At 37.7% G+C, this 23,522-nt stretch overlaps 2 protein-coding genes and 2 long non-coding RNA genes across 4 annotated transcripts; 1 reads left to right on the top strand and 3 right to left on the bottom strand.

The window, feature by feature from the left end:
• Positions 1-4,225: 4,225 nt before the first annotated feature.
• LOC143740848 (uncharacterized) lies at positions 4,226-10,993 on the top strand. Its single transcript, XR_013204909.1, has 2 exons — positions 4,226-4,428; positions 5,783-10,993. It is a non-coding gene; the product is annotated as an uncharacterized LOC143740848 (long non-coding RNA).
• LOC143740852 (uncharacterized) lies at positions 8,870-9,875 on the bottom strand. Its single transcript, XR_013204910.1, has 2 exons — positions 9,794-9,875; positions 8,870-8,963 (listed from the first exon to the last, which is right to left on the bottom strand). It is a non-coding gene; the product is annotated as an uncharacterized LOC143740852 (long non-coding RNA).
• Positions 10,546-21,920, bottom strand: psmb5 (proteasome 20S subunit beta 5). The gene is made up of 3 exons (XM_077232921.1): positions 19,913-21,920; positions 15,879-16,185; positions 10,546-11,373 (listed from the first exon to the last, which is right to left on the bottom strand). Exons 1-3 carry the CDS (start codon positions 20,126-20,128, stop codon positions 11,087-11,089), a joined length of 810 nt encoding a protein of 269 aa, XP_077089036.1. The 5' UTR covers positions 20,129-21,920; the 3' UTR covers positions 10,546-11,086.
• On the bottom strand, positions 20,352-22,651 carry psmb11a (proteasome 20S subunit beta 11a). Its single transcript, XM_077232883.1, has one exon. It carries the CDS (start codon positions 22,649-22,651, stop codon positions 21,533-21,535), a length of 1,119 nt encoding a protein of 372 aa, XP_077088998.1. The 3' UTR covers positions 20,352-21,532.
• Positions 22,652-23,522: the final 871 nt, after the last annotated feature.

Here is a 23,522-nt window from a genome sequence, read left to right as displayed (position 1 = left end):
TCTATAGCTGACAACAGAACGCCAGCCAGCCTATGCGATTTAGCTTGATGCACAATGCCGCATACTCCATGACCCGCTGTGAAAAGCAATAAAGTTTTTTTCTTTGCTGGTTCTCCCCGTGGGGCATGCTCAAAAGGACACAGAGAGCAAAGGAACAAAAATACACAAAAGCAGTGACCACAGCCGCAAACATCAGTCTTAAACTCTTCTCTTCAGACAACTGCATCGCCCCGCTTCACCTTCTCCCTTGCAGGGCCGCCACACGCTTGAAACAGAGACGCTGATAATAAAACAAACAGACATGCTGCATTTATATGGTCAAGTGTCATGAGCAAAGGTGAACGGCTTGTGTCAGTCTAGCCACTCAGAAGACAGGTGATGACTATATGGACCTTTTTCCACCTTGTTCATAACTATCATTCTGACACCTCCATCATCGAACACAATTTCAGAGACATTAAGCTTAACCAACAACCACAAAGGTATCTGATTCTGCCTGCTATATAAGGTGCATGGTGTTACATTTTAAGATAAAGCTCATTTCAAACGAGTGGTTTTGGAATCTATGATTCTAGTCAACATTCAATTTATGCAGTCAATATAAATATGTAGTCTATAGGCTACTACACATGCAAAAGTGTGGAGTCAGTAAGAATTTTTTTTAGCTTTTTTGTTTTGTTTTGTTTGTTTTTCTTTTATTCAGCAAGGATGCATTAAATTGATCAAATGTGGTAGTAAATGCATTTATAATGTTTAAAAAACTAATTCAAATAAATGCTGTTCTATTAATCAAAGAATCCTGGGGGAATATGTATATATATAAGATATGCATTTCTGAACCAAATCAGCATATTAGAATGATTTCTAAAGGATCATGTGACACTGAAGACTGGAGTAATGATGCTGAAAATTAGCTTTGCCATCAAAGGAATCAATTACATTTAAATTATATTAAAATAAAATAGAAATAAATGTTTTTGATGTGTATTTTCTGTTCTTGATGAGTTGACTTCTTTCAAAAATATTCAAATAATATCTATTTAAAACATGGACATTTAAATTTTAGATACTGTAAATTGATACCTTGGTTAAAGGTAATCCAATGGATTGCCTTTTTTCCACACTGTTTATACTTCGCCCTGGGTTACAGTTAATCTGGGCAGGTTTCAAGATTTTACACTGCACATTTGTAAACCCTGGATTAAAGTTGTTATTTGCATATTTATAAGGTTGATAACACTGATTGAACAAACATGCATTGAGCATGCAAACTGTTTCAATAACTGCTTATCCATTTGTGAAAATGTTGTTGATTTGCTCTGGAAAATTATTACTGTATCCCTCCGAAGACTTAGGTTCAGAACATGTTAAGCTAAATTGACAGCACATGTGGCATAATGTTGATTTACCACTCAACCTTTAAAAAAAGGGGGAGAAAAGAGCAAAAATCTGGGGTTCAGAGTCACTTACATTTGAAGCGAATAATTCAATCTGTAAACATTAAAATACTATTTCAGTAGTATTAACATGACATGTGTTAACATGCTTTTTTGTGTAAGTTGCTCACAAAACTTCTGTGTGAAGTTCAATTTTACAACGTCATCATGACAGCATAACACTACACATGCTTGTAAAAGGATTATATATACCATAGCTGGGCATTTTTAAAACTGAAAAAAGTAATAATTTGTAAAATTTATATAGCGCTTTTCTCGACACTCAAAGCGCTTTATACATATAGAAAGGGGGAATTTCCTCAACCACCACTATATACTATAAAAGTTTTAATATAATAAATGTTTTTTCAAATATAATCTTTACATTTGCTCCTCCAAAAATCTATCAACCTCGTCACAATTGCTGTCAGTTGAGCTTAACTCAGAATATCCTTTAAGTTAAAGGTGGGGTATGCACTGCTCGAAGTGGGGCGGTACTCACCGGTACGTAGTACCGGCACTTCTACATTTTACACTTAAGCGTACCTGCACCTTTTCTTGCGTACCGATACTTCTCGCGTGTAGCCGGTACTCTACCACTGACAGAAAAAGCGTCAGTGTCAAGCCCGTTTCACATATACTCCGTTTGCAGTGCGTATGTGGTGCATATTTTTTCCGCACCCGTATTAACAGGTTAGAGCGTTCACACTGCACGCGGATGCGCTCCAGCGATCCGTTCCAGGAGCGGTGTGTAGCCTATACAGCAGTGCAGAGATCGTTTCCAATCCACACCGAGTCTATTTCTGCTGTGCTGCACGTGCTGAATTAAAGATACAGCGCATGGTTCGTGGTCAAAATGAACACAGATTGACATGAAAATATAATAATCTTACCATACATGCATTTAATTAAATAAAATGTATAGTATCTCACCATAAATGTATTTTTGGACTTGCAGACTTGGAGGAGTTCCGTTTTCTCACACACACACGCGCACACATAAACACGCACACACACGACTTGTTTAAATACATTTATGTTGTTAATAAATAACAATAAATTGTTGTTGTACCAGCAATATCTCCAAGTTTTGTTTTTCACAGTAGAAAAATTTTAGGATTTGGCAGTGCAAGAGAGTAGGCTATTGGCACCTTTTTTCAATAGGGGCTGGCTGCAGACTACGGGGCAAGTGGAGCTCCATTCAAAAGCGGAAATACGTCACCTCCACTGCGACCTTACTGTCTATGACTGCGACCGAGCGCATATATATATTATTTTATATATAATATATATATTTATTTAACCGAGCGCATATATACGTGACCTCACCTAATCTTCACACACAATATCAAAGCAGTATACCAAACTTTTACGGTTTATGACTTTTAAATATAATATTATAGTAAAAATAATTTCAGAATTTTCTATTTAAAGCTAAATAACATGTACAAATCAACCAATGTAAAATAATGAAGAATAATTTCCACAAATTAAGTTTTAATTGTTTTTATGTAAAAAAACAAAAAACAAATAATCTACACAAATAAAACACAATAACTGTATGGTCCCTACTGTAAAAAAAAATACAAATATGAACAAAATAATTATTTAGAATTTTGTATTTAAAGCAAAATAACGTGCAAATCAACCACAGTAAAATAATGAAGAACAATTTCCAGTTAATTGAATTGTTTAAAAAAATATATATATATATTGACAACACACTTGAATTACAAAAAAGTGACCAAAATTGTTACATCAAAGACAACACTGCGCGCACACACACTTCACTGTTCAAGACCTCCATCATCCAAAAAGCAATCCCAGCTACAGTAGCCAGGGTTGTCATCTGAACCCCAAAAGCACTCCCCGTTGTCCATTTCCCTGGTAGCCAGCCCCACAGTCTTTGTAAAGCTGGCTGCATTGTAGGCGGCTGCATATAGAGATGGTGTACGGCTTTCTGTACATTTGACAGTGTCTCTCTGAAAGTCTTTTCCAATTCACTGCACCTGTTCAATTTCAAAACACAATGAAAGTCACAATTCAGACAATAAATGCACAAATCTTTAACTGCCAAAAGTTTCATGTTAGGGAAATGGAAGAGGGTGAAACCGTTTTAACTGAAAATGCATAACGTTAAATTCTCTTCACATTTACACTTCTCAATACAATCAAATCCCCACTAAACAGAATTAAACAATAAATACAAACATACCTGCCACACACCAACACTAAAATGTTATCTATATGTGGTCTCGGGCCATTAAATAATGCTCAAAATGGAGATTTGCGTTCGTGCATCTCTTAACTAAAAAAATGGCAAACATTTAAATTAACAAGCAATCAATATAATTCTCACATCTGCACACTCTACAAACATTATATTTTAAAAAAATCATTAGAATTAATACCTGAATAGAAGGGGAGAAAATCGCTGATGTTTCCCCACAGCGACGTATGGAATGTAAAAACCCCGCGAATTTACTCCGCCCCGCCCCCGCGAAGTGGAGGTGACGTACTTCCTGTTTGAGAGTGGAGCTCCAATCGCCCACAGTCTGCAGCCAGACCCTTCTCCCTTTTTTCCCCCTCTTCAAGCACTGGGGGTGTGTGATTTGGAAAACGACCGGCAGATTTTGAAAATACACAATTCAAATGGTCCTACCTTCTTTTCTCCACCGCTGGCTCTGACTCCACCCATTCGAAGAACATGGACACGCAATCATGCACGAGCGAAAACTCAGATGCGCGAGAGATTGTAATGACGATTTACAACTGCATGGAACCGACTTTACTTATGAGATGCGCATGCATTACAAGCTTTGAGTATGCGCACGAAGGGGGTCACGCGCGCTGGGGGGAGGGGGGTATGGTACAACCGTTTGATTGAAGAACTTACTGTCCTATGATTCTAGGTGGTCTTGGAAATGATTGGCTGGAGTTTTTCGATTCCTGCCCGTTCCACAGATGATTAAATTGCTTAATTTTCATTTCAGTGCTTCTAGGCATGTGCCGGTATCAAATTTTCATGCTGCGATTAATTGATTGAGCTTTTATCACGGTATACGGTATTATCACGATATTTTAATTGCACAAGAGAAACAGACGGATTGGGGGTATCTAAAAAAAACTTGCATCACAATGTGTAATTGTGATTGTCAAAACATTAATTTTATTTTTTAGTGACAACATGTTATAATGTTTACATGGTACAGTTACTGAGGCTACTGTTTGTATTATTGCTTAACACAATTTTCATGATTTCAATTAAATTCTTGGATTTAATTTCAATCTTGATTCAATATTGACTCATTTGGATAAATATTAGGTAGGCTACAGTAGATAGCCTGCATTTAATTTTTTCTCAAGAAAAAATATATCTCACATAATGCTGTAAACATACAGAGAGAAATTAAATATAATGCATACAATATAAATATAATAATAATATAAATATAAAAATGTAATATGCCGTAATTTTCATTATAATAACAATTATATAATGACAAGTAAACATATATTAAAATATGTAATATAGTGCACATATTTAGCAAAATACTCCTCTCTATAGCTATTTTCTTATAGTCAACTAACATTAAATGGCTTTCCTGAGGTAAATGTAACGTTCTGTGACATAATTGTTCTCCTGCAGTGTTATTGACCTCTTTCCGTGGTTGAAAAACACTGATTGATCGAAAGTACGTTTACCTTTCGGTGGGTTGTACTGTATCTTTAATAAAAAGTAACAGATGATCTGTTTACTTGAACTGAGGCGCGCGATCTGTCACGTCATTTACAAGCACCAAAACAGTATTTATTGTCTGAATTTCGTTATAAAACCTGAGAGCTGATATTTTTTTCATATCAAAAGTAACCTGCTCTGTCTAGTCTGTCGCTGTCAGTGTCCTCTTTGCTCCGCGATTTTTCTCTGCGTGAGAAAATGAATGTGTGGCGCGAGACCGTGTGAAAGTGTCAATTGCGTGAGTCTCAAGCTGAATGCGTGAGAGTTGGCAGCCATGCGGGGGATAAATAGTCGGCAGCGTTCCTCCTTCCGCCGTGCTTCTTTTCCATGTGAGGATTGTTTACATTAGACTAGAGTGCACACTGCATTCACACAGTGCTTATACATGTGATGTGGGGATTGTTTACATCAAAGTGCGCACGTGTTTTGCGCAGCATATACGCATTGTTTTTTTAAGCGGTTGATGGAAAATAAGCTGATGCGCGTTCTAAAAATCTAAATTCAGATCTATTATTTTTCACGGTATTTCGAAGTCCCCGCGATAACAATATCGTGCATATTCATTACCGCGATTTATCGCATTACCGAATACCGGCACATGTCTAAGTGCTTCTAACTCAGTGGCTGTAAGTGGGTTAAGAATAGGATTTCAAGTTATTTTGAAAAAATGGACAAAAAAGAGAATTACATACCCCACCTTTAATTATTTTAAAACATGCATCAAAAATAGTCTCTTCACTCCAATTTGCACCTTTGAAGTTGCTGCACAAGTTTTAACTGTTCCCTTTTAAACACAGCGTGAAAGTTTCTATGATTGATTTCAATATGAATATTTAATTAGATAAGAACTGAGGCGGTTTATGATTGGTTGTGTCTCTAGGGCTGGGTTTCATAACCCAGGGTTGAAAATGCTGTTGAGAACCCTGTTAACTCTTTAAACCCTAAGTGTACCGCCAGTGGTAAAAAGGCCTATTAGGGGGGCGACAGTTCTAAAAGTTTAGTTACCAACCTTTTGACTTTCCTTGCAATCATTTGTAATAGTAATGAATCTTTACTTTTGTGTATGTCATTAAAATAAAACAAGGGTTAAGTGTTAATTAGGTATGAAACTCCGTTTAATCCACATTAAATAATGCATATTGTCACAGAGAGACAAAGTGTCTGACAGACAAATATTTGAGGGGGAGATGTAAGACAGATTTACTGAAGCCACTAAGATAAGACAAAACAAAATTTCATGCAGAATAACTTCCAAGATTGTCTGATCATGCAAAGTTTTTACATATGAAATGCCTATATATTTAAATGACCATTAATTGGAATTAATGAGCACAGACGCAATTAGAATGAAACATTATTATGAAACTGAGGGAGAAGAAACAAGGAGGGGTGGGCCAAAGGGGTATGCAAAAGAAATGACAAGAGCGTTTCTGTCGCACGCGCAGAGAGAGAAAAAATAATGCGCGAGTGGCACCAAACGCAATTACACGAGGTGCAAGCTCGAGGACTGAAGCACGCTGATTACATAACGTCTCGAGAGTCTTTAGGCAGACACTCAATTCTGACAAATTGACCTCTCTTTTTTTTTTGATCCGGGAAAAAAAACTTATTCTTATATTCAATCACAACCACAGGATTAAATCACAATCCACTGTGTTTTTTTTATTTTGATCTATATGCTTACATCTTCCAGACCAGAAATTTATTTTATTTTATTTTTTCTTGAAGAGAAACCACCCTGAAACCAGCTTGATGGTTTGCTAGTCTTAGCTGGCATCCATTCTGCACTTAACCAGCTGAAGTGTGTCCAAAACCACTATAAAACTAGCTATAGCCTGACCAGACTGAGACCAAAGATCAGCATGGCGAATATCTAAATATCTAAAATATCCTGCTGAAAAACACCACAAACGCCTTTAATAAGAGCAGCCTCATCAGGGCTGAGAGACCAGCTAAACCATTTTAAGCCGGTCTAAGGTGTTTATTTTAATCAGGGTATACTGTGAAATTTAAATTCAATTAAGAGCAAATCAAATAAAGCAAGAGAGATTTGTCATGTATGCTATGACCACCTGACAGATGGTGGCACGTGGGTGCAATGGGGTTATTTTTTGACACTGTGAAAATCATATCGCTGGCACCTAACAAACTAACCAGCTGGTCTCTCACACAATCCTATTCTTCATTTTGGCTTTGGTTAAGCTACAGTTTGACTATCCAAATCACTACAGACTTACGTGAATTGTATCACAATGCTTGTTGTATCATAGGACAAATAGTGTGAAGATGATCCATAAATATCTACAAGCACACTGCTGGTACTGAAACTTCAAGTAGCTGTTCCTACATTTTTAAACCTTGAAGTGGAGGTTTATATATATTACTCATAAGAGATTCAAATGGTAACTTCTCCCATTGCAATGCATCCAACAACATTATTTTGTTATAATGCATGTGAATTGCATTTTCAAAAAGCTAACCATTATGGATAATTAAGGTTGTTGATGAGTGCTTTCAAAATTGGCCTCCCCAACATCTCATATCACCACTCTAAACAAATACGTGTTCGATGCTGCAGATGTTTAGCAACTAAATTACTTCAAAAACATGATTTGTAGTCATGTCGTAAGCAACTCTCTCATCTCTTCATTTCCTCCAAGCAAAGTAATGGGGAAGAACTCTCCATTTACATTTATTGAAATCCCATTTGCTTTCCATCTGCCAACTAGCCACCTGTGAAACTAGTTTTTAACAATCGTTGGGGCTCAGGGCCACCACAGCGTCCCATAGCCTTTATTAGTGTTTATTTTCAGCTATAAAACTACTAAGGGGGCTACAGTGAATCCTTGCATTGTAAAACAATGTGATAAAGCACATTTGGTGTTGGGAAACTAGGTGTGCTAAAATTAAAATTGGAAATTAATTTCCCCTCTAATTAAAAAATAAAACAAACCAAGGACTGGGTCCATAGACCCGAAAGCCTGAGGACGATTGCAAAACAGCACAAAATACAAATACTATTTTTCCTTGTCAGCTTAAGGTGTTAGAGATTGTTTACTTCTGCTCAGCAAGTGCAAGCACTAATAGCCCACAAGACAAGCCCAATGCAGACAAAGACACAATGCACTATTTGCATCTCTAAAACGCTATTACGAAGCAGTGATGGCAAGAGGAAGGAAAAAGTAAGACACTTAAAATAGGGCCTCAGGCAAAAGTGAAGTGGAAAATATTCAGAGTTCCTGTGCTGATGGAGACAAATGGGCAAGATGGCTGAAAATAATTCCATTGCGAAAAATAGAAATTTTTTAAGCCGTCTGAGCTGATATTAAAAGTTGCACCTAGAAATAGATACAATGCTCCCAAAATAGTTGGACACAAATGTAGGTATGGCACTAAATATAGGCTTTCAATTTAAAAATAAAAATGATTCATTCAAATTACACAATATACCAATTTAATCCTATTTAAGAGCAAATCAATTAATTTGAAGACTTTTCACAGATATTGATCAATTCAAAGACATAACATTATGGTGGTATTTCAAGCTTCAACTGCTCCAAAACTAGGAAAATCCCTTAAGGAATTTACGCACGGGTCAGGGGGCATGATTAATTGCATTAATTTTTGCCAACACATTTTTGTATAGAATTAATCACAATTTAATTGACAGCCTAATTTGATAAACTATCAAACCAAGTGGCATTTATTTTAATGAAAAATAGCATGAACACAGTAATTAGACCAGTGGTTCTCAACCTTTTTGACTGAAATGTGCCCCATCAGCTACACTGTAAAAAATGATTTTTTTGGTAAGGTAAATACTACTTTAAAAAAAACAATGTCATTTACAAGAAAAAGTTAGTTCAGGCAAGAATTTAAAAAAAAACTAAGTAAATTCCATATCAGTACTTAAGTCAAGCGAGTAGAAATGAAAGCGTAAATATCAACTCAATAAAATTAAGTAAAAATTACTCAACTTTTCTGACACTGGGGTTCCCATCATGCACTGGACCTTGAATAATTAATGAGGTTCATTTTTCACTGGTTTCCAGCAGTATTTACACTGTTTTATCATTGTTTTTATTGTCAGGATTTAGTAACTTGCCATTTTGTTACATTTCGAGTAAATTTTCTACTCATAATGACACATTCAAACACAAAAACGATCCATCAAATGTTACCGCCATTGTGTATTGTCTACCAAGTATTGAGGTCTTTGCATTTTCACATCATGCTTAACATCTGACATGAAGTATAGATTACTTAGATACTCTAAGTAAAACACATTAAATAAATAACTGGTATAATTCAATAAAATTGTTTGAGTGAAATGTAATGCAAAGGAAATTTCAACTAAATCGATATTAATCAACCTTTTACTAGCCAAGTTAAAATTACTTATTTTCTTTGTTACTTTCACTTAACTAGGTTAAGTAAAGTTTACTTAATTCCTTATTCCAATTAAAATTTAACTTAACGATTTCTAATTAAAGCTACTGATGAATATGTTTAGGTTTTTACTTGACAAATCATTGTAAATTTACTAGCATTTTCTGAGTGGAAAAAGTTGCCTAGCTTTTTTCAAGTAAATCCTACTCCAAATTTTTTTCAGTGTAACACAATATTTGAAGGCCGGCTAGGAGTGGGCATTATAATGGTAGACACGATAAACCAGAAGAAATTTGTCAACCGGTATAGATTTTGAACTATCGTCTCTATCGCAGTTATGCTCATGTGACGTTGCACATGGATAGCACAAAAGCTTATTGAGGTTTAAAAACAGGAGATTTGAAGCACAATAAGGAATTTACACAATTCTATTTGCAAGTAAACAGTCATTTATGAGGAACCCCATTGGCTAACACAATATTTGAAGGCCCGCCCCACCATATATTGACTATTTTCTCTGGTATTTCTGATGTAATTATGACATTATGAATAGAAACTGGGAGTGTTAAATGAACCGATTCACTTTGTGGTTCCAGAATATCCATGATTCTTTATGTTGTTCAATAAAACAATAATAAATGAGGGATTGATTAATTGGGGGGCTTTTTTTAGCATTTTGTTTTTACATTATAAACTAATTATTTAACGACATCATGCAGTCATAATTAAAAGTGATCTTGGGGCAAGTTGCCTAAAAGTAACTGGACAAGAAAAGTATAGTTCTGAGAAAAGATATAGGATTATTTGTTGCCACTTTGCAGATGCCACTAGTTTGATATTTTGTAATTTAATGCAATGACATTCATACATTAGGTGTGACTCAAGTTTCCAAATACATTTTAGAGCCACTGCACAACTTGTGAACACCTGTCAAAACACTTACCAAGCAATACATCAGCATCAAGAAAAAGAACACTTAAATAGCAAAATTTCAAGGATTTATTGAGAGTAGGTTTAGTAACTGTGGTAACTGCAGATACATGTGAGAAGAGAAGAACAGAAGCCCACTCCCACTCAGCGAGAGCTGGCCAACAGGAGTTTTGGCTTGTCATAGTGTCCATTGGGATGCAGCGCCCCCTTATTTTATAAATCACAAACAACAAGTGGAACTGCAATGGATGGGGTTGTAATACTACTGAAACTGTGGCTGAAAACTCAACGAATAACATGCGTGAGAAAAATAACGGAAAGTGATATAACTTCAAGAGAAAGAGAGATGAGAGGAAGAGAGAGAGACAGCTTTGCTTGAGTTTCTCATGCGCAGACGAGCAAGCTCTTACAAAAGAGTTGGCATTAACTTTCCTGGAAGTGGATTTGATTTCATCAAGTTAACTGAAGTGCCTTTCAGGTTATATCAGCAATCTGCTATTCATTCTTCATCTGACCGGTCTCACCCTTTTTTTGAAACTCAATTGATGCTGTGGCCTTTCCCTCATCCCTTTTCTCCATCTAAACCCTCTCTCTATGCTTTCTCACTCTGGTATTTAATATGCAGTTGAAGCACGTCTTCCTGAGAGACCCTTTCCCAACCCTCGCTGTGGACGTGGTAGAGATTGACTTGGCCTCCGCTGTAGGCATCACGGTAAGTAGCTTGGTAGATGGCGCGGCGGCCCAGGTCGCAGGCTTCCTCTATGGACAGGTCGTTGCGAAGGCCGCTGTCGACGACACCGTAGGCGTACATGGAACCCGAACCAACTGCGAACAGGTCTCCGCACACGCGGTTGCCCTCTGAATCCACATAGTAGAGCCCTGTGATCAGAGGAAAGCAGAAGGAAGAGAGAGACAATCAGCACTGCTTTACATCCTGCTGTGTTTAAGAAGCAGGCGCCTCCACAAAAGATGAAAGCATAAAAAAATGTAATAATGAAAACCCTTAAGAGAGAATTCAGTAGATCGATGTTATGACCATCAATAATGTTCTGAACTATACAAGGTCAAATCCATCTCGATGAGCACATGTGAGAAATGGAGTCATGGGAAACAGTTGGTTGACTATTTTTTTCTGACATACGGATGCTCAATAGCTCAAGCTCCGTCTCAGGTTTACCTAAGGGCTTCAGCATAAAAGCAGGAGGGGGGGATTACAGAAGAGAAGATCTTGCTAATATTAAGCAAGCTAAAGGACAAGCTATGACCAGGCACAAGCAAATATAGCATCCAACCCGGGGCGTCGCCTGAGGTGCTATTGAGCGCTCCAAAAACACCAGAATTAATTATTGATCTCACACCTGAAGACCTGAACTCTCCCCAAACATGATGGATGATGCACATCACACTTGGTGAACTGGTGGGTCACTGTCTGGTCCAGCAGCAGATCACCTCAAGGCAAGTTTCAAGTGTCCAAAAGGCTGCGCTATGACAAAACGCACTGCTAGAGTAATGGTGACTACATCCCATCTGTGCTCCAGCAGAACCAGGCTGCAGATGGACAATTAACCGAATAGTTCACCCAAAAATGAATATCGTCATCGTTTACTCACCTTTTGGAACATAGAAGATATTTTGAAGAATGTTTCATCTGATTTTGTCCACACAACAGAAGTCAGCAAAAAATATTTGACTCATTGTATCAACAAAAAAGCAACATTTCTTTTGTGTTCTGCAGATGAAAGAAAGTCATACAGGTTTGAAACAGCATGAGGATGAGTAAATAATTTTTTGGGTAATAGGGCTGCACTGTTGAAATTTAAAAAAAAATATTGAAATCGCGATATGCATATCACAAGGTGTGCGGCAACAATAATTGTAATACTTCAGAAAGTTACGTAATGTCATGGATAGCATAAACGCAACTGTTATTTTGAATTAGAGTGTGCTCTCCGATGACACATACGAGACAACATGCTGTTATGACGCTCTTATACCAAACTAGTCAGAGAAGATGAGTCAGCCCAAGGGACCAAGAGAGCAAGAAACATGTTGGTCCTATTATATCAAATTGACTTTACACGCTTAAAGCATTATTGCATCAACACATACTGCATTATTTAACAAGTAATTACACATCACATTTGTCTTCAATATCATGCAGCCCTTTAGGTGAACTATCCCTTTAATGAGCGAGCTTGTTAGTCTGATAGCAACGCGAAGAACATCTCTAGTACTGAAAACTAGGGATGTGATGATTCACCATTCAAGCAATTGAAGAAGAAAAAAACACAACAAAAAAAGTGCAATGACAAACTCGCTTAAATAGGCGCTTTTACATTTTGCTTTGAAACCGAATCTTTCGCCATCGTCTCGTCAGTCTAGACTAGAGTGAGGCAATATGGGCGAAGTGAGGTGAAATCTGACTCCTGCTGCTGATCTGTGCTGCGACTCTTGTTCGACTTAAGCTGAATTGAGCAGATGTGTTCTGTTTATAATTGTAGTGTCTGTTCTCTAACTGAACTAAATTATTTTTATTACTATAAAAAAAAAATCTAGACTGCGATGCCACGGTGGGCAAGGGATGTAACCGGTGTTGCTAACACCAGTAACACCGACTATCGCAGCAAGCCTACTGAAAACGTAATGGTAAGTTTGAGTAAAGTTCAAGAACCCCCAAAATCAGCTCACAGAGACATTTTAAGGTCAATCGTAGGAAATAAGGCTCAGAGGTCTTCAAGCAAATTACACTCTCTGTACGCATCGTTAGCTCGACCTGATAATCGTTACTGCTCCCTGAATATATGCAAGGTAATTTACCATTTTGTAGAGCCAAGTGTGACGACTAAAAACAGGTAAAAAAAGGCAATAGGACGTCTCTTTCAGCCGCAAGGCACCGGTTTTCATTAGGAGCGGAGTGCGAGGGTACTTCAGCAGACTGGAATTTTTTTTAATGTACAACACCTGGGATCGTTTTATCACACGACGGCCGTTGCATGCTACCTGCGTCGCTGAGAAAGGGTGGGGAAGTAAAGGTGAACAAAAGAGGCACTTGAATTTGCGAGCCCTCGTAAAGCAGAGGCGCCGAAGCGAGAGCGATCTCGGGATGCTACGACAGCCAGACTCCTTGCACTCCATCACAAAGGTGACAGGCAGTTAGATGTGCAAGACTGAAAGAGCGGCTGTCTGCATGTATGAATGGCAACTTCAAGACAAAAGAAAGGAAGGAATATACACAGGTGATTGGCTGACTGCTTTGCTGATTGTCACACAGCCATGGTTGGTTAAGAGTGCCACTGATGAGCGCAGCTGCTCAGAAAGCAAAGCATCTCTGTGTACAGACGTCTAAGCATGCATGCACATCGCCAGTCCGTGTCTACACAACATGAAAAGATGGCAGTTGAAAGAGCTTCATACGTCTTTGAGATAGCAGTCCTGCTGATATTTTCATCTCCAGGCAGGACAGCAGTTGTCTATATTTTCAGAGTTGGTGCACAACAAGCCAACAGAGAACAAATTATAAGTAGATACAAAATGAATGTGTAATGTAAAAAGATGCAGAAAGTCAATACAGACCATGACTGTTGCTTTTAGAGAAATCAGACCATGGTGAAACACTTCTTGAATTGCTTGACCAAAGGTCAGATTGGCCTTGTAAACATGAATATCATGTAACCACTTCATGCATGATGGCAAGAATGTTATTTAATATAGTCTTTTAACGTCACACATTCCCGAATAAGGTTAAAACGTGTTTTAGCTCAAATCTCAATTGATAGAGTAAGCGACTGAATCACACAACATTTGGACCTCACAGTGATTGAATCACAAATTAATTTTAATACCAGTTGTAAGAAGAGTCCATAACTCAACCAGAAAGGAAAGAAGAGAACGCATCTGTAGAACCGCTCTAATAACACAAGGGCTAAACTTTGGGGCGTCAACAGTGGTCTCAACAGAAGTTTAACTGCATCACCATCTTGAACCATGTCACAGTTTTTAATTTTAAAAAATACTCACAGAATCAGACACTTAATCACAGGAATAAGAGTGCCAGACACTGTTAAGGCAGTAAATGTGCTCGGTTTAATAAAGATTGAATTAATTTGCACAACATTTACCTCTCTATTGAATCACAACGCAGCTATCGAACTTGTAACAGCAATCACTACTTGCAAAATTGATTGGAAGATTTACCACATAGTTTTATTTATCCGCCAGGCAAAGGTTTTTTTTTGGATGGGGGGCGCTAGCCTGTGTCACCACATAAACCCCAATTGATCGAGCTGACAGGATTTTGCATGCTACCCGATTGCCCTGGCTGAGAGCCGCGTCCATCATGGTGTGGCTCCCTCCTGGCCCACAGTCACCGGCGTATTGATTTCCCATTACTATGTCACTGTGCAGGGCCTCTTTAAACACATCGGCCGTGATGTAGAGCAGTTACAACACCCCAGTGTCTGCAATTGAGGGATGCATCAGTATCACAGAGCGCTATGTCGCCATCTGGTGGTTCTGGCTAATCTAAATCCCTGGTTTGCACACATGAACTGCATTTTGTAGCAGCAATTTATCTTAGTCTTTCTCAGTCAGTTTTGCTTCATTTAGGCTTGCACTCTTCATGTTAGGAAGAAACAAAATGAACTGGAAATGGGCAGAGCTCACCATTAAGACCATTAGATTAAAAGCCTCTTATAGATCTAAATGCAATATCCAATTATGAAAAATGGACATCAGTCATTTTCTAGAAAAGCAAAGGTCTTGAGAGTCCATTAATATGCAAGTTTGTGGTTCATCTCAAAAACAAAGTCATGGTGCTGCATATTAAAACCAGATCCTGGCTACCGATGCAGTCTGGTGGGAAATTATGGTGATAGAGGGAGCTATTTTTACAAAGCTGTTTCAGCAGAAAGGCAGGGTCAAATAAGCAGTGAGAATAATCACATAATTTGTCCCCATGCCAACTGCAGCAATCATTCAAAACATAAATGATGAAGAACAATTCTGACAATCTTTTACATCACAAAGCTATTCCAGATGCAAAAAGATTACAGCTGGAATGTTTCTGCTCAACGCCTTTAATGGAGGCAGAAAGGAATCAGAAAACCACCTTTAATTAAAAGCAAATATTCTTGTAAATACCATTACAAAATATATGTAATTACCCTAATCCTCAATCCCAGGGCTCACAGGACAATTTTATAAGAGAATATTAACCAGGTAGGGTGTATTAATATCTGAGAAAGTTTTTACATATATATATATATAAAAACAAAAGTATTTCTAATTTTTATTGTAATACAATATTGTATTAATTTTTTTTTATTAATTATATAAGTGTGGTCAAATGCAACACAATCCACTTTACACATGCGTATGATATTTACCTGGCCCTCTTTTGTCCCAGCCGCACACCATCGTGCCCATGCTGAGGCCCATTCCTTTGTACTGATACACCATGTTAGCCAATAGCTTGGAGGCAGCCGCCACTGAAATGCGCTCCTTGTTGCGCAGCTCGTAGATGCGGCACTGCCTGGCCAGCAGGCGCTCCCAGAAGCTGCAGTCCGCGGCACCTCCAGCCATAGTGCCAAGCAGGTATGGGTTGATTTCAATCACCTTCTTCACTGTCTGTGAAGCGATATAGGAGCCGGCTGTCGCTCTGGAATCCACAGCCACAATGACGCCATGCTGAAACTGAGACATGAGAGAAATATGTTGATGAAGCTTGCACATTTATTTATTTACGTTTCACTTTGATTTTACAGAAAACAACAAAATGCTGATGTATAATAACTTTAAATTGCCCCTATTATGCTATTTTTAAAGGTTCCTAATTTGTTTTGGAGGTCTTCTAAAATGCATCCAAGGTCAAAAACACTTTTATTTTCTCATAATATACATTGCACATCACCTCATTACTCAAAGAGTCTGAAAACGGTTTGTTCAAAGATTCAGTCGATCTAAACCCTCTTTTCCGAGAGCCTCCTCTGCTCTGATTGGTCAGACGGCCCAGTCTGCTGTGATTGGTCTACAGCTTACAGCGCATGTCAGAAATGAAACGCCTATTTTCATATCTGAATTTCAGCTCCAGAGGCTTCCTCAGCGTTTGTATACACAGTGATACGAACAGTAACGATGGTGTAGTTTTTTTCCCATATCAACTCTATAGTGAATCCTTATCCTTTTGGAAGTGCATGCAAAGTGGATTCGCAGCACAGAAAACATGTCGACAACACAAACCAAACTCTTCTAGGCCTCAGCTACAATTACAGTGCTCGAGGGTGGGTCAAAGTAGACGATGTTTGTGGGCAGCCAATGAAAACACATAGGCTGGTATTATGCAGATTTGGTACACTGTTACGTAGGTATGTAACATGCAGTGAGATGGAATTGCTGAAGACTCGTTTTGGCAGTTTAGAATTAATTTTTTCTTTTAGGAGACAACTTTATTTGTTGTGCATTTTGATCTTTTAAACTTTGCAGACCTTTTACATTCACAAACAGCTATATTAGTCACTGCATGAAAGGTAATATTTGAAAAAGTCTAATGGGGCACTTTAATCTCAATAATAAATAAATCAAGGAGTCCAGGTTTGGCTTGTTAGTGTGACAGTAACGACACAATATGGTTCTATCAAGCATCTTTCTCCATTTAAAGCCTTTCAAAAGTTGCATTGTACAGGGTTTTTTTTTCTTTGCAAAACCATATAATCACTAATATTGTATTATATTTTAGAAGACTATCAGTTAGGGCTGGGCGATATAGCCTCAAAATTATATCACGATATTTCAAGAATATTTGCGATAATGATATTTATGACGATATAGACATTTTTTTTGTTGTTGGTGAAAATTTTCTTATGTTTATCTCGCCTAAATGTTTGCTCACTCATTGCGTTTTTACAATGTGGTAATTTTGTTGTTAAGAGTTTACACAACACAAGGAAGCTTGATTTCAATCTTTGAATTAAATGTTAAATGTGTGTAGGTCTAACACCAGTATTCAGAAATACTACAGAAACATAATAAAGTAATCAAATGTAAAATAACACATAGTCTTTTAGTTCTGTTTCCTGATTAAATTAAATACATAGGCTAATAATTCTCATTCATTACAATTAAAGCTATCTTTTGTTGTTTTGACGACAACATTAATGACAGACGCATAGCCTATGGCTGCTGTCACTTTTACAGCTAGTGCACGGATCCATTGCTGTTTTCATTATACTGTCTGTCACATGCGTTTTATACATAACCGACTGTGTTTATGAGTATACTTACCAAGACCGGAAGTTTTACACAATTTTGCGTTTTTCCCCCCATTAAAATGATCAATATAATCCGCGAAAAATAACTTTAGTTTCTCGCGAGCTGTACTCTATGTATGCACGCAGTGCAACTCTCTCAGAGAGTGCGCGAGTAGCTAACTGGATAGTTTAAAACCGCTTGAATCTTTAAACTGATAAGAATTAAGAAGACTTGAAAATTATAAACTTTAGTTACGATGCACTGATGGCCCGATTGTGCAAGAGACCATTCACTCATGTCCCGACTCCTAAACGCGCGCGTGAGAAGACGCGCGTCTGCAGCCCCGCTGAACACTCAAGCTGTTTGTGAAATTGCTAAATAGTCATCGGAGGCTGACAGGCTGCTCTCGCGCTCAGACAGGTGTTGTTGTTGTGCGTGCTAGGGAACGTAAATGCGCCATACGTCATTGCGTCGCTATATCATTGATATCGCGATATGACACTTTTTTATCATGTAAAAATGTATACCGGTATTATCGTGGACGGTATGATATGGCACACCCCTACTATCAGTGCTTGTTATCCAGGCTTATGTTATCCTGTCTGCAGTTTTTCATGTCACTAGTATCATGACTAGTTTCATCAGCTGATCATTGTTGACATCATTTTAGAGAATATTGTTGACTTCAACAAACAGAACGACACTTTATGACATCATAAACTATAATTTATTTGTTCTAACAAATAGACTAATACAGGTTTGTGAATAATCTATTACGACAATTCAATTTAGTGCCACTCACTCAAATAAATATGTATTATGCCAATGAAGACATTAAATTATATGTAGTGCCAAAATACAGGTGTATTGGCAGGGAGTTAAGAGGAAAATTAGTAAAGATTTGGGAAGAGATATACCAATGCAATTTTGTCTGCTTGATGGATTCCCCCCAAATCAGTTTAATAAATCCCAGTTATTTATATTACATGTATTATTAACTGCACCTAGGAAGATAATCACTGTGAACTGGATGAAACTACACAAACCTTCTGTGACAGAATGGACACAAAGAAAAACAGATGTATTTATTTGAGAAAATGACTGTGGATTTACATTTTTCAACAGAAGTGGGTGCTAATTGAAAAATATTTGCTTTAAAGGAAATGGCTTTAATATATGTTAATGTATGAATAATGCAGATAATGTAACGGAATGTTGTGCGTTCACTGAAGTGTAAGTGTACCCTATATTTAATTGATCTGGTTACTTTTTTCTAATGCTTTTTCCTTTACTGATCTAGAAAGATGCTAGTGTGCTTGTTTGTTTGTTTGTTCGTTTAAGGCTATCATGTATTTATTTTCTTTTTATTTTCTTAATGTTTATCTATTTATTAATTTACTTTTTATTATTTCTATTCATTCTAAGCAAGTGTTATGCAACAATGTTTCATATACGAGTTAAAAAATTACAGGTAGTGAAATTTTAACAGGAGTTCTAATAAATAAAGGGTGTTGCTACCGATCTGTGAATATAAAACAGACTAGTCTACTAAAAAAATGTAATCTTATGTCTGCATAACATTCAGACAAGATCACCTGCTCAGGATCACATAGGTATGTCAACAATGAAAAAGCACATTAGTTGCTGTGTCATTATGGGTCTTATTCTGACAATCTTCGCTTTGGCATACAGACACAACTTTACTACAGTATCTATTCATACTGTAATCCGCCCCCATTTAAACTTCCATACAGACTTTTAGAGACTTCGTTCGTAACACTGTAAACACGTTTTAACTCTGTTTGACACACAAGTTTGCGGTTCTTGTTACGAATTGGGGCGCTGTCCTTAAAAAACTAAAAACACAATACATTTATCAGTGCATGTCACTTTTCATACGATTGAAATGAGCTAGAAGTAACGTTACTCCACAAGTCAATAAACCAGTTAAATGAGTAAACATAGGTAACGTTAACGTTATACTTAGCAAAATGTCTAGTCACTCATCCTTTAGCCTTTATCTATTCATAACAAACACTGTTAACATCAGGGTCGTTTTATAAAAGACACACTTCTGAATGTGTCGTGATTATAAGGGTACATTAATGGTAAGGTGGGCTGAATAGTTTTTAAACTGGCCAGATGCTATTAGCTTCTGGCTAAATAAACTCACTTTGAATGCTAAGGTGGTCGTGCCATGCAGAAACTCGATTTTTCTCTCCGGTTCATCCCCTTCACCCAGTGTTTTCACGGCAAAGTTCAGACTTTCACTCAGTGCGTCTCCAAAGCCGAGATTCGTCTGGTTGGTGCCACAACCTTGCCCAAAAGGCCGGTCAAAGCGATCTGAAAAATCCGCAGACTCACTCCGCAATACACTAGACAGCGCCATGTTTCAGATAATAACCAGAACAGAAGCGGAGTTCTGCTTCTTCTATGTTACATGGTGAGGATACAAACGATAATGGCGCCGCATCGCCATCTAATGCCCAGGATGACCGTTTGTAACAAAAGTACTACACTTTGTTTAAAGCCATTATATATAGTAGGCTATACATTTTACTAAATATGCCTAAACTACACATTAGAAAGTGGCTGACACTCTGTAATGTATCATAGTGACCGTTTTTGGCCGACAAAAAGTGCACATTTAATGTCACAGCTTGATAAAGTCATACAACTACTAACATCCGTTGCTATAACACTGTTGCTGAATTCAGAACCGCATTTACTCTCACTATTTTTTGCCATATAGGCCTTGTTACACAGACAGAGCTAAGATTATGCTAGGATTACCTTAGTTCAATTAGGACACTTTTATAAATTTGCCTTGGAAGAACAAAGTATTAGGCTACTAGTGTACATCTTGAGACAAAACAATGGCACTGACATATTTTAAGATATGCCAGTGGAAGTTGCTTTCAGTTTTTTTAGCCTGGAACTAGCTTTAAGCCTTGTCTGTGAAACCAGGGGTTAAAGATATGGGGAAAAAATAGTAAGAGTAGTAGTATGCGGTTCCGAATTCATCATGTGAATGGATTTAATAATTTACCAAGTAAATATTTGACATATAATCATTTTACTAAATTCATACTTAAGTTTTTCTACAATTCACCCCAAAATAGGCTTAAATTAAAGATTGTTATAACCAGTGGCTTCCTAAAAACACATTCAATGAGAAAAGAAAAAAGCATCATTAGTGTCAATGGGTCTCCAGATAAAAAAATCAGTACTATCATTTTGGACTATGAAATTGTTTATTCTTTTTATCTATTTACCCAAATGGTTGGACATTTTAAAACTGATTGTTTAATTGATTTATAATTTTCTCAAATTATTACTGAATGATATTAACTTCCATACAAGGCAACATTTATTCCAAGTATTGTCACATGTGTCATTGTCATTTATTGTAAATGGAATGGACTAAATTTGTTGACTTTAATGAAATTGGTGAATGATATTGATTTAAAATACAAAATCAATCCATTATTGGTCTTCAACATCAAGGAGAATCCAATGTTTTTATGGTTACAATTGATTGTCTGAAAAAAATGCAGTGTATTGATCAAATATTTTATTAATTTGGCTTAAATAAAAAGTTTTAGGAGAAGTAGCTTTCTCTGTCTATTTTGTATTCTTTTTATCTGTTCTGTCAAGTGAACCTCTGAAATTGTTTTACTCACTGCTATTTCAGTCCATCACATTCACATTCCATCCATGTCTTTTTGTTTTCCACCTTTTGAGTCCCTATCTACAGTGTACTGAATATATATCACCTTCCCCTTCAACCAGCTCATCCCACTGTTTTCTGTCTCTCTTTCTCCCTCTCCCTGATCTTCTCCTTCTCTCTCTCCCTCTCTCTGTAATACTCTTCCTTCAGATCTTCTCTGTCTCTGCGTCTGCAGCCATGGGCAGTGATGTGGAAAAGGTCTACATTATTCCCAGAGTAGGCATCCCAGTGAGTGGCTCTGAAAACAGCCTCCCGGGCCAGTTTCACCGCCTCATCCACAGTCATTCCCCATTTCCAACCATCATCAAGCACGGCGTATGCATAGGGTGACCCTGAGCCCACTGATATTAGTTCTCCTTTCAGTTGCAGGCCATCACTGCAAACATAGCACACCCTGGGACCAGACCGTCCTCCAAAAGTAGACAGAACATTTTTTGTATTTTGATCTAACACAGTTGCATGAGTGTCCTTCAAGATATCCTCCTGCATATTTATTGAAGCCATTTTCTCATTACCTAGAGCAGATTCATCTGAAATTGCAGTGGTATCCTTTTCCATTGCTTTCTTAACCTCTGCCATTTCCACGCTAGACCGTAGGGTTTCCTGCCGCATCTGAGTTTCTTCTCCATCCCATCCACATAAAGTAGCTGCCACACACACATTAGTGCCTTTGAATGGATGAAGCATCATGGAGAGCAGCTTTGCAGCTCCATTGACGCTTAGTCTCCGGCGATGGCGAAGCTGGTAAAGCCTCATCTCACGGGTGAGGATCCGTTCCCATAGCATACAATCGGCACCGCTGCCCGATGTGTTGACCACCAGGTGAGAGTGGATGGGCATAATCTTCTGACTTATCGGACAGCAAATTAGACCCTTACAGCTGGCGCGAGTGTCCGCAGCGGCTATCACACCATCCTGAAATATAAAACCCAAAGTCGTTGTACCATGTGATAGCTGAAAGGGTTGCTGATGAGGTGACAGACATGAGAAAGTTGAAGAGAGAAGACTTGGTGCCTTGCTTTTTCTGCTGTTCTCCTGAGGGGGGGTAAGAAAATGAAAAGGACTGTCTCTGTCAAACTCAAACGGTGTCTTCCAAATGTATCCCATCTCATTTGGTAGATTAGTGCACGGGCTGCAGTCATCCAGGGTCTCCAGGAAATCACAAACATCCTGAAGCGCCATTTATCTTTTTAGTGAGAAAATAGCTATAAGTTGGTGCAATGTTGAGCCTTAGAAGAAGCGCAAACAAAAAAGACCCTTTTGAGACCAGTGATTTATATAGGAGGTGGACAGTATTCACATCATATTCCCATGTACAAGCATGCACTTGTGATGTCTCAGCAAAAATCTTTGCTACCCTTTTTATCTGATATGCTTCTGTGGTCATCATTGAGGCACAACACTGAAGCGACTCTTCAAACATAATCATAAAAGTGCTGAGATGAGCTCAGTCTGTTATTTACACATACAAAGGCTCAAATGCAAATCTCACAAAATATTCACAAAAAGGTTTACGAGGAGTAAACTTAAACCATGTGGATTACAACACTGAATTCAAATGAAATGCTTAATTGCCCGTATAGTTGACTTGTGTGTAGTATGGCAATCAGATATAATAATAAATATTTAATCTACGTTTCAAAGTGGATTCTGGTTTTATAATCTAGTTCATCTGATTTTTTTCTGATTTTGATTTGGCTAATAGTTCTGAATGACTGGTAACTGTAAAAATGTAGTAGGCCTATAGCCAGTTTGGCTGGTAGCGAGTAAAAAAGTTAATTTCACATCCCCTGTGGTTTAGTGGTAGCCTAAGTGATGTGAAAACTAATTCAATATTATGTTTTGGAGAGTTACTCAACTTGAGGCAATAGTAAAGCCCTCAAATAGGCCTATTCTTTTATCTGTAAAATTACAGTGCAAAATCCATTTGGGACACGAGTCACACGACGGGTTTAATCTGGAAATTGTTCAGTTTAATTAAAATAACGCGTCGTTGCCGTGGTTATATACTCAGTTTATAATGATAATCCTGTTGTATTAATAAACAAGCTGA

The sequence above is a fragment of the Siphateles boraxobius genome, unplaced genomic scaffold (assembly GCF_051911475.1).
Source record: "Siphateles boraxobius isolate OS27281-9 unplaced genomic scaffold, OSU_SipBor_1 1, whole genome shotgun sequence".
In the NCBI taxonomy this organism is placed as follows: Eukaryota; Metazoa; Chordata; class Actinopteri; order Cypriniformes; family Leuciscidae; genus Siphateles; species Siphateles boraxobius.
This window is presented reverse-complemented; position numbering and strand designations above follow the sequence as displayed.